This window comes from Myripristis murdjan, chromosome 1, assembly GCF_902150065.1.
Source record: "Myripristis murdjan chromosome 1, fMyrMur1.1, whole genome shotgun sequence".
Taxonomy (NCBI): domain Eukaryota; kingdom Metazoa; phylum Chordata; class Actinopteri; order Holocentriformes; family Holocentridae; genus Myripristis; species Myripristis murdjan.
In genome coordinates, this window is record NC_043980.1 from 22,953,683 (window position 1) to 22,966,182 (window position 12,500).

The 12,500-nt window shown below is 41.0% G+C and overlaps 1 protein-coding gene across 3 annotated transcripts in view; it reads right to left on the reverse strand.

Moving 5' to 3' along the window:
- dclk2a (doublecortin-like kinase 2a) overlaps nt 1-12,500 on the reverse strand; it is a 52,492-nt gene that overhangs the window by 13,930 nt on the left and 26,062 nt on the right. For 2 of the 3 annotated variants that reach the window (XM_030050935.1, XM_030050950.1), the window contains exons 3-7: nt 10,636-10,765; nt 7,206-7,286; nt 6,520-6,570; nt 4,352-4,446; nt 726-813 (exon numbers count right to left, since the gene is read on the reverse strand). In XM_030050935.1, coding sequence (XP_029906795.1) covers nt 726-813; nt 4,352-4,446; nt 6,520-6,570; nt 7,206-7,286; nt 10,636-10,765 — 445 coding nt within the window. The remainder of the gene's footprint in view (nt 1-725; nt 814-4,351; nt 4,447-6,519; nt 6,571-7,205; nt 7,287-10,635; nt 10,766-12,500) is intronic. The other variant, XM_030050942.1, reaches the window with a different exon arrangement.

A 12,500-nucleotide genomic window follows, 5' to 3' on the forward strand; every position in this document is an offset into this window, starting at 1 on the left:
GAGGCATGGGTCACAACAGACAACACCAACAACCTTAGAACATCATGTTAAAATTTGTTTTATTTGTACTGTAACAATTCCTAGTCCATTAAATAACGGTGACATTAAAGAATCAAGGTCATAATCAATAAATCAATGAATTTCAAGGACACCTGGGGGGCCCTGGACCCCATTTTGAAATCTGCTGAATTAAACAGTCCCATGCTGTGCAAGAGACATCATACGTCAACATGCACAGTGGTGTGATAAACAGTTTTTGTGTTGTATTTTGTTAATATAGCATACCTGAATGTATGCTGACTAGCAGAGGTAAATATACTGTCTCAGCTGCTCAAAGCACTGAGCAGCAATATTATGCCTGCACACACACACACACACACACACACACACACACACACACACACACAAACTCAAACACAGCGCCCAAAAGCATTTAGTTAAGTCTCTGCTCACACCATACCAGGCTTTCAGCATTACTCTGTGCAGGCAGAGATGCCGCTTTTGTCATGTAAGCAGTTTCTATAATCTGTTCCATGTATTACACAGAACAAGATGATGAAGATCTGTTCAGTGAATGTCAATGCCAGGACCACATGCCTGGGGGATGAGCGAGTCAATTTTGCTTTAGACTCAGGTGAACAGTGGAGAGAGCAGAAGAGGAGAGCAGAGAGCAGAGAGCAGAAGAGAAGAGAAGAGAAGAGAAGAGAAGAGGAGAAGAGACAAACCCTCTGGGCTCAGGCGGTTGGTCTGCTCCTGGTGGTTGCTGGACGAGCCATTTACATTTGGGGCAGAGATGTGATGTGAAGGAGGGATCTGCAGGAGCAGGAAAGAAACAAAAATAGAGATGAGTGCCTTGCCTAGCACAAAACCTGTAGACAAATCACCATGGCAACCTTAGGCTATAAGATAGAGGGAAAAAAAAAAAACACAGAGGCGGTAGAATGATAAAAGATAGATGGTAAAGCCTTGGCGAATTACTTTTTCTCCTAAAAATCTGATGAATAAGCAGAAGGATTCGGCACCACTGACTGATGGCTTTATATTGAACAGAATCTGTCTAAGATCCAGACGTCAGAGGAGCTGACAAGTTAATGAACCCTGCTCCCAAAATATAATGGTATAGCAAGCACAGCAAAAATAAATAAATAAACCAATCAATCAATAAAAATTCTATAAAGTTTCCATAATTTCTGAATGATCAACCTTGCCAAGTGACATAATAAATGCAACTGCAAACACATACAATGAATAGCAGTGTTTTTATACTGAAAATGAGAAGAAAAATGCTGTAGGCATACATTAAGACACGCTGCTCAAATACAATACAATTCCTCTATGAACAGTACAGTTCCCTCACCTGCACACTTAAGCTAAAAAGGAAGACATGCTGAGTTATTTATGTAACTGTGTTAATGGTGAATCAGGCCTAAAATAAGTTTGCCCTTCTAAAGGTACAAAGTGTCAAGAGCTATTGCAATGGATCTCCTCCTCCACAGCCACTCATCATCTCTGTATGGAAAACCATTATAGGTGGGGATGAATGAATAATTTGTTAAGAGGGTCTTTTCTGTGGAGCACGGCAGTGGCAGTTTCAGTGTCTTATGGCTGCACTTTGAAGTGTCAGCCATAAATATTGCCAGCACCAAAATTAGTCAGGTCATCTTTTCCATTATGGAGTGCATGGTGCTCTCTCAGCTCCCTTACCTCAGCGCAGTATGAGGTCCATAAGGTGCTTCTCATGTACCTCAGCCTCAGATAAGGATTCATTATTTAGTTAAAAGGATGAAACTCTGGACCAAAGCATGTGAGAGGGATTGCTTCACATTCTCCTTTTCAACTGGATACATAAGAAAGCTCTTCCTTGCAATAAATCACCGCTTTTTATGGCTCACTTTACCTGACCAGCGAGTAAGACTGCAGGGTTGAGGATTTCTCATTCACTTTAAGTAACAAGACACACTTTATATTATGTTGACCAAACTGTGTTCTCATTCACTATTTTTTTTTCTTACAGCTTTCTGTATCATTTCTTGTCCTTTCTTATTTTATTTTTCATTTTATCATTGCTTTACTGGTGCTATTTGGATGTAAATCATAAAAACACACAACCTAATATCCTCTAAAACTGATGTGGATGAATAAGTCTCTGACCAAAGGCTTAGTGTAAAACAGCAGCTCTCTAGAGGTGGTTTGCCAGCTGGCTGGAGCAGTTAGAAACTCTGTACTTTGTGTACTAACAAGCAGCTTACAGAGGGCCTCAGTCAATAAATCAGATTAGCATTTGAAGCTCTACCTAAAATACATCATTGACCTGCAACATAAGTCATACATGACAGTCGGTCATGACTTGCTCAAATTAAACAAGGTGGGTGGTGCAAATGCAACATGCTGAGCCCCCATTCCTCACAGTGTATGGGTTTACACTTTCATTTTGTGCTTCATTAAGCCTTCATTAGTACATTTACTACAGATCGACTCTTAGTTTTGCTCAAATGTAGGCTTTAATAGAAAACACCACAGGGCTAAATACCTTTTAATAATGTCACAGTTTATATTTTTGTCACTTGCCCCGTCCACAAGTGGGTCAAAGTGCACAATCAAGCACAGAACAACAGTCCTACAGCTGGCAGGGATTGCTCAAGGACACTTCAGCAGGACAGATGCTTCCTGTCATGGCAGCTTGAAGTAAAAACTGAGTGTTTCCATTTGCATGATACATTGAGGCTGAGGTCACGTAGTCTTATGACCATTCTTAGTAACAAAGAGTCAAACGCATCCTGATTCGACTTGGGGGGCAACTTCCGTTTGGGAACCTTCACCGGAACTTTGCTCACGTCCTTCCTGACCGCTTCCATTTCAGAGAGTTGCTAGCAGGTTGCAAATAGCGAGCAGGATGAGGAAATGTTCTCAGGAAACTTTTCAACATTACATCCGCCCAAGTTTCATCTCTCCACAACCAGAAATGTCACACCCACAGAATGCTAAGCACGGTACCGGAGTAAACACATTGTGATGTTCAGCTTTCATGCATGAGCAGGTTGTCTCTTTTCTATACTGTTTCGTTTATACATAGTCATGAATAGTGAGCCATATGTACCTTCCCAGTAAGTCAAAATAGCTCTCTAAGGAGCTGGTTTTTGCTGAGACATGGATTTTATGATTTGCCAGTGCCTAGATATTTCACCATATGAGACAAACTATTCAGTATGTATGGACAAAGACTTATGTCAGATAGTGATCCACTTAAGAATGGATTTCTCAATAAATAAATGCACTCAAAAACTAAATCTGTAAAGCACAATTCAGCGCTATGGATTGCTGGGCGGATAAATGTTTGAAGAAATGACATCTTCCAAAAATATTAGCCATGTTGTATAACCTCACTGTAGTCCTTATCCATGCAACTTACTTGATATTCTGCACTACTCGCTGCTAAATATATGATGAGGCTGCACAACACTTTGGGCCTGCCAGGCTGCAATGCACAAACTGCTTTTAAACAATATTACCCATCTGCAAGGTAACAGGCTGATATATTGAGTGTTATATGCAGCCCAGGCCTAGTAAGTTGGACAACATTATTTCAAACTCTTTTCACCAGTGGGGAGAGTCAGAATCAGGCACCGTTTGAAGAGGCCACAGTACCACATGGTTTATGATGAAGTGCTACACCCCTCTGGCAACCTTTGAAGAGGTGGCTGCTTTTCAGGTGCCACCCAGGAAATAAATGTTCCTTGAGCCCAAATGTGTGTCTGGGACACTGCATCTACTCTAAAAAAAAAAAAAAAAAAAAAGACTTACCCTGAATTGGTAAAAGTGAATTTGAAACAGCTTAAAAACTAAAAGTTGTATTCAGTATATCCTATTCAAGCCACTACATTTACTGCAAGTTCAAATGCACCTTGACGTCATCATTATGCAATTTATTGAACAAACCCAATTTTGAATTCAGTGAGTCAGTATGAGTATGCCAAATTCAACTTATGCAGTCCAAATACAGTCTCTGCTGGCACTAACCTATCTCCATACATATCACTGACTGACAGATCATGGCTTCAGCCAGCTGTGTTAATGTGAGCCTTGGTGTGGGACCAAGTAAGATAAATTGTGGCAATCTGGGAAAAAGTCCAAACGTTATAAATTTGTGCAGCATTTATATTTATGGTTGACTGCAATTTTTTAATCTCGGTCAATCTCTGTGCAAATATTTTCTATTGCATTGGCATGGATCTGTGTATGATGAGACCTGCTGCCAGAGTGAATACATGCATAGTAATTATATTATAGATAGTGGATGGAGTTGTGGATGTACACACATGCAGACATCGATTCATGTGATGTACTGACTCACCTTAAAACTGTGCATGTTCCGGGGGCTGGTGGGGGACGGGCTGGAAGACTTGGTGGACTTTGGGGTTGAGATCTGGCTGCTCGAGACTCCATTTACTATGTGGAGGGAAACAGAGGGAAGAGAAGAATGTAAGAAAATGAACCAAAGTAATGTGGAACAAAATATTTCTACACAGTGAATGTGTGTATGAACTGTCTGACCAGCCAGGCAATGGTCCATCTTGTTTAACAATGTCCAGTTATCAGGCAGTCAACTGGGTTAATACTCTTTCAATACTCTTTTCACTCTATGTTTGTACCAGAGGCAATCTGCAAGGCCAACTTTTTTTTTTATTCCAATGGGAATGTGTGAAACGAAACCAAACAAGATGGTCTCTGGAACAAATTATAAGTGACTCACAGACTTACTGTGCTCTGCTATGTTTGCTTCTACCAACATAAACAATAGAGCTTGGTTTATTGGAATAAATCACATCCATAATTACATTTATCTATAGGAAACAAGCAAGGAAGCATAATCAGCTGAAAAGTAGTTTTATACTGTGCATTAATGTATCAAAGGTTGGCCCCAAAATTTCAGTCAAGTGAATATGTCCATCATTCTAAGTGCTACACAGCAGGGATTGGATAACAAGGTTGATGGATAAGTTAATGATAAATAATGTTCCTCCTAGCAGCTTTGGTTCATATCTAACAGAAATGTTGCAAAATAAAGCTCTTGACAATATAAGCTGACTTCTCATGTGTGTGACACATCCACAACACAGTGTGTCAGGGTGGGCAGGCAGAAAGCAGGGATGAGAGGCTCTACTGTTTGAATGAATCATTCGCTCGACAATAAAAATGAACCCGAACTTGACCTCGGCAGAATATTTCTGCCTCCCTCGCTCATGTTTGCTGGTACAAATACAGAGGTGTGATGTGTTAAACTCTAACACAAAGTCTACTTATGCTGTATGCATAAACCAATTTGAGCTGAAGAACAGCACTTGACACTGATTACAGGCTATTCGTTCACTGTTGTTACACAATTTCAATTTACCAGGCAATTAGATTATACAATATCCACCAGCACCCACTGCATGGTGCAAGCCAAAGCGAAGGCAAGACAGAAAGAGAGAGAGAGTGTTCCTATCATCAGAGCTTAGGGTGTAGCAGCCGAATCGAGTGAGAGCAGCCGAGTCCTCAGAGGGGTAAAGGAAAGAGAAACAGAGCTCTGGTAAAGACAACAGGAGACACAGTGCACAAGGTGTTTTAAAGGCAGCTATGTGTGTTTATATAGATGAAATCAATCTAGAGCAAGGGCTGTGCAGGACTGTGTGCGACAGCAGAATGCAAGACTGTCGTATGAATGACAGGAAACAATCTGAACACGCACAAAAGTGAGGACAGAAGTCTTGTCATTGTGCTGCTTCCTGGCATTAACATTCTTGTCCAGGGCCTCCAGTCTACAGTATGTCAAACGTAACATTCCTTGACTTCTCTATGACTGAAATGTTAAAAATCTCCATGACCTACATGAATGTGGCAAGACTTCCTTTCTTACTCAAACTTAAACACACATTGTTGTGTTTTATTCTCCGAGAGAAGCAAACACAATGTGAACAGGATGGAAAATAAATATTCCGTTTGTTGAATGACTAGTTACTGATTTTTGAAACTGAGGCTGAGAATATTCCATGATGACTCCATTTATTTATTTATTTATTTATTTATTTATTTATTTATTCCTGGTTGTCCCTGTCTGGAATACTTTTCCAATTATACTTTATGCCTTTCCAGAAATTGTATGACCCATGGGAAATAAATTAATTGAATAAATGCATTTGTGAAATTGTTACATAAGTTAAAACATTTTTATTATACAGCTTTGTTTGTAGTTAGAGGCTCAGTGCCATATCTCCAAGTTCTCTCAGAGTAAATGAGGACATTTCCTTCCCAAGCTCAACACCAGAGGGACAGGGTGCAGCCCTGAGCAAGAATGAAAAACTAGCATGGCCATAGCTTTTCTGGCTCAGCCACAGAGTCAGAGCCTTTAGTGAGAGGCAGACAACTCTTTTAAGTAATTATTGTATTCAAATTTTCATGGTTGGCAAGCAGCTGGCAGAATGATGTGATACATTTGCTGTTTGGTGAGTTAAACTGTTGCTGCGGCTAAAAGAAGCTCACCTGGGGATTTGATTGGAGACTGGCTCGTGGAGTAGTGGACAGGTCGCCTTGCTGAAAGGGGACAAAAGCCAAAAGGGGAGGAAAAACTGAGACTGTGACAGCAGAGCAGCGCCACCTGTGAGAAATGACTGCTGCAATCACATCCACACACATTTTGAAACTCCTGCAATTTCAAATGAGACTGCAGGCATTTCCACTCCAAATACCCCAAGGACAGCATGCCAAACTCTCAAATCCCTGTTCTTTAAAACTGACATGATGGCTTGCAGAACACTAATTACTCAGCATAATGTCATCATCTTTGAATACACCGTGCAAACTGCTCGCAGTCACTCGTCACAAATGTCACACTGGTGATTAGGCAGAGGGGATTTAGGGGCAGATGAAATTAATGGGCTGCCAAATAAAGAGGTTATTACTCATCCTGTCAGCCAGGAATTTAGGTACAATGTTACTGTGGCACAACGTAAATGGGAACTTTTTTCAGGAGGAGTTTGTTTACAACTTTGTAGTCATTGTCCAAATAGAAAGGCTGAGAGTTAAGGATTTCAGGTCATTTCTCTATCGTTTACTTCTTGATAAATAAATGCCATTTCAATTTACAGGGCTTTTACAGACAGCCTCTTGGTTCCTTCTGGTATGAACTTGCTCCCCTCTAATGGAGTGTGTGTGCAGCTCGGTCATACCTCCACCAGGGGACTTGCTGCGTCGTGAAGGTCCAGGGCTCTTCGCGGAGCGGCTGTACGACGTCTTCAGCACTCTGCATTCTGTAAAGACAACCGATTCAGGGGCAATACCGTAAATACCAACCTTCCATTCAACAAACCTCCTCATTCTTCGCTCAGTACAGCAATTCGATGGTGCAGTTACCATTATCCCGACTTACCCAGGACACTGCCCCTGAAATGAACTTTTAAAAGGTTGTTTATACTCAGGGTGGGGACCAAAAGGAAACAATGAGCTAACATATGGATCGAAATGAGCTAAAAAGCACTGACAAAGTGATGAATTACCTAATATCATGTCCCAGTCTTTGATCTACAATACTAAAAACAATACAAGCTATGCATAGTGTCACCTAACTAATACAAGCTGATTTATGCAGGCCTAGAGGCGTGTCTCTCGCTTTCAAAGCAGAATCAAAAGAATTTTAGCATTTTGTTTTTTTCTAAGGAATGCACAATCTAAGTGAAAATTAACCACATGCACCATAAATCTATGAAAAATGCACACGCTTTGGTAATTATGGCATTTCCTGGCCAGCTGGTGCCACAGCTGTTTTAATGGTGCTGCACAGAGTTGTGTTCAGTACAAGCAGATGTTATAATGAAGCTTGTGGTAAAGCTGTCAGCTTTCCTGACAGCCTTGAGTTAATGGGGTAGCAGTGGCTATAATGATGCAGACATGAAAGACAGCCATATAGGCGCACACGCACACACACACAGACGCACACACACACACACACACAATGAATTTCTGATGTTTTCCCATGCCACCTATCACCAGATGCGTATATCACTGATTGACTAAAGGAGCTCTCAGTGTAATGTTTTTCCTCACAGTGTGTATGTGAGATGCCAGCAAAGCACATCTTTTCAGAGGCTGTCCTCTGAACTGAAGACATTTCTCTCTAAATTAGAGGTTCTTGTTGTCCTTGGGAGTCTCCTTGTTTTTGTTTAGTGCTATCATGTTTTCACATTTATATGTCTGGGCTGAGAGAACTGCTGGTTTGATGAGATGCTGCCATATTTATTTATGCCTGCTACACTAAGTCATTAAAATGTCAGACATTCAAAAATGTGAGTGCAAATATGTTTAATGATAATAATAACGAAAAGGAAGCAGCTCAATCCGCCTCAAACATCAACAAGCAGGTTTCAGACTTTGGGTTATTGTCAAAGATTTTGGTGTTTGATCAAACATTTGGTGAAATGGAAAATGTTACTTATTTTAAAAACTATAGAGTGACAGAGTTCTGAATCGAGCACGGGTTGCAGTGAGGCAAATGTTTGTCACACATCAGTGGATGTGAACTGCTGGGTGATTTTTTTTAGTTTGGAATGTGAAATGTCTGGAAATTTAGATTTGTTGTAATAAGTCACACCAACTTTAATCAGTCATTACCAATGATTACTAGATCATGCAAACCAAATTTTGTACAAATCCATGCAGCCAATGACAAGATAAAAACTTTTCGCATTTGTGGCGCCCCCCAATTTATTGATTCAATAAGAAAATCAATGAGCTATAGCCAGTTTCCTGCTAAACCCTGCCCTTTACAAAGATTTTTGACCAACAGAGGCTATCTTTTTGGACCGATCTTGCTCATTGTTTCCCCCAGTGACCCACGGCGGAATTCTGTACCAAATTTGGCATTGATAATCCAAAAATCCAAAAAGTAGACATAAACATGTCACATTATTGTTTTTCAGTGTATGCAAATTAGTGTATAATCCATAATACAGTTTTTTATGGTCTAACTGGCTTTTTTGTAGAGCTCTTTCAGCTGGATTGTGAGACAAATTTTAAGTCAATCGGACTCACTTTCATTTCTTTTTTTTTTTTAAAACGTGAATTATAGCGCCATCATTTGACTGACTGCAATATTTTTTGTTGTGCAGCATTTGCACATCATTTCTTTTACTAGGCCAAGTTTCATGTGTGCAGCTCACTCCAGCTCACTGCAATTTTAGCCACGGACGAACACAACATATAACCAAGAGAAATTCAGTGGGGGGTTGAGGGGTCCAGGGCTAAACTCAGCTCTCTTTTCCTCTGAAACACATCTGACTGTCTCAATTAACTTAAATTTAACATAATGTATTGCTTAATTTTTTGGATGTTTTCATCATCTATTCCACAATCCAACTCCATATATGACATTGCTTATTGGATCAATATTTTGGCAGTGGAGTGTGTACTGCCTGTACCTTCAAAAACAGTGTACAGTACTTTTTTTTTTTTTCCTTCAAAGACCTAATTCTTAAAACTGGAGCACACTAGCATAAGTGGGACGAAAGCTCCAAAATACCCTGAATACAACCAATCCACACTCACTCATCAGCATCAGCAGTTGTGTGTTAGGATGTGCATCCCTGTTGCTACCTAACCTGCCAAAAAATAGCAGGATGTCAAACATTGGGAATAGTTTGGACTGTTACTAAAATTATCTCCTTTTCCCTTCCCGTGAGGTTGTCTAACCTTGGCTAGAAATACTGCATAGCAGTGACAGTGCCACGCACTTTAGAAGCGAATGGATCTGCTGATTTAAAGAGGTCATATCATGCCTCAACACTTGTCTCCAAGCATCTTTTAAGTGGCTTGTCTCTATAAGTGGGCTGCTGCTCAACAAAAGATGTACCAAGGATTCTTCTGTGGACCAAGGCCGGTGAAATCTGAGAGGGACCTTGTATATCGCTGCTATTTGGGAGCACGGGGTAAGGAAATACAGCTGTGTGCATGAACATAAATATGGATATGGACATGCTGACTGAGGGGCAAAGGCACAGTACTGTATTGGATTGAATTGCATTGTTTTTTTTAAGTTAAGATGTCCATGTTTGTTTATCTGAGTAAAATGATCCTTTTGCTGAACTGGTTGTTGGAGGATGAAACGTTAAACAGATTTCTGTTCAAGTTACACATTCATGTTGTATCTTATCTCACAGCATATGCACTGTACACCATATACAAAAACACAGTGAAATTCACAGTAACACACTGGCATGCAATTTCACTCACACACACCAACGCGCTTTTCTCACTTGAAGGCAGGAATGTGTGTGTGTTGTGTCAGTGCTTCTCATTTGACTGCCAAACACAGGCTATTGAAAGTTGTTTTTTTTTTTGTTTGTTTTTTTAAATTTCCACCAGTTAAAGTGATCATTACAATTATTTAGACTACATTAGAAAAATACATCATATAAGCTGATAGGCTGGGTGTTTATATAGACACACAAACCTCATCCTGCTGTCCACTTTCCAAAGGAAAAGGGCGTTGCTGAGAGAAGAATGGTGGGGACACCAAGGGTTACACACAGACACACACACACACACACACACACACACACACACACACAGGCAGACAGATGTTTAGTTAGTCTTAGTCAGGCCTACCAGTCATAAAGGCTGTGGAAGCCTTACCACTGTGATCCAACAGAAAGTCGTCCTGGGCATAGCGGTACTTCTCTGGGCCGCATGCTATGAACACGTCATCCTCCCCAAAGAACTCCTGCAGACAGGTGATCTGCAGAGAGAGAGAGGGGGGAAATGAAGCAGCTGAGGATTATTCTGAGGGTGGAATAGTTGGGTGGGGTGTCACTGTAACGCACGCACCCCTCAAGTCACCATTTGTCAACAGTCCAGCTGACAGATAAACATGGGATATTGCCCAAGCCTAATACTGTGACACTGTCCTGTCAACTTATCACAATATTCAGTATTACTGTGGTATTTCTATGTTGCACAGATACAGCAGTGCACATGTGTCCATGGTATTTCAGGCTGTGAAATAATTGCTTTGCTCCGCGCAGGTGGCTCATAGAAACAGGTCAACTGAAATCAGTCTGTGGCTGTGATTCTGTAGGATAGCCTCAGTGAGGATGGAGGGAGGAAGTGTGTGACAAACAGAACAACAAGGAGAGGTCAAAACATCCTGACATTCAGAATACTGCTGAGTCAGTGTGGAGTCGTGAGGAGAGGACTACACTAAGCGTTTTTGTCGCAGGGCAATTTGTCTTTCTTTTTCGATTCTGTCTCAGGCCTCTCTCCCTCTGCAGCTCCAACTCTTTTCTTACATCCACCACCGGAGAGAGGGAGCTGCTCTTACACCACACACACACACACACACACACACAAATTACCCCTCTGATGCAGTAGGTGGACAAGCAGGAAGACAGTGAAGGATAAAGATCCGTTCATCATTCCTCCCCCAAACAAGAGTGCACCCATATGTGTGTATGTGGGTGTGTGAGCACACCCACATACACACACTATTTGTAGTCCAAGTGAGAGGAGTACAGGATGGCTTAAGACTGGTGGGCAGATGATCCTCCACTGGGGGCTGACACAGTGGGAGAAATGTGTGTGTGTGTGTGTGTGTGTGTGTGTGTGTGTGTGTCTGTGTGTCCGACATGGAGAGGAGAATCTAGATGAGGAGGAGACACTCTGTGGTCCTATCCATTAAGACAGAGGAAGAAAACGACTGCTAATAACTGTCTAAGAGGTAAATAAAAGGGGAAAAGACATGAGAAAGTGTAAAAGCTGAGAACCTGTGTATGAAAGTAGATAGATAGATAGATAGATAGATACTTTATTCATCCCGAAGGAAATTCACAATTTTCAACAGTATGCACAGATTACAAGATTAAATAAATAAAAAATAAAGAATAAAAGATGACACCAGAGATCTAAGTACCCAATGTGCAAAAAACCGTGTGCATAGATGTATACAATGTGCATAGATGTGGACAATGTGCAAATTTACAGTATAAACAGATGATAAATAGCAGCAAGCAATATATACACTATAAACAAGGAATATATACAAATAGAAATATGAAATATGAACAATTTAAACAGCAGAGGAAAAATAACCTAAACAACCTAACCTAACCTAAAAGTAGAGGAGACATTTAAGGTTACTCTACTGCATGTACTCAGACAGCAGGTATGCCCTATCTGATGTGTGTGTGTGTGTGTGTGTGTGCGTGTGTGTGTGTGTGTGTGTGTGTGTGTGTGTGTGTGTGTTGTCCAATGTGGTTGTGTCTGCATGCCAGGCCATGGCAGATTATCAGAGCAACTCTTGTGTCATAGCTGGAATGGTTGCCTTTCTTTAGTGGGCTCTCACTATCGAACTTGGCAGCTGATCGCTCCACCATACTGTCGGGGCACAGTTGTTACAATCACCATGGCAACAGCCCCCAAGGATAGGCCAAAGTACGTGTCAAGAATGGATTGTTGGTGTAGTACAAACTATCATG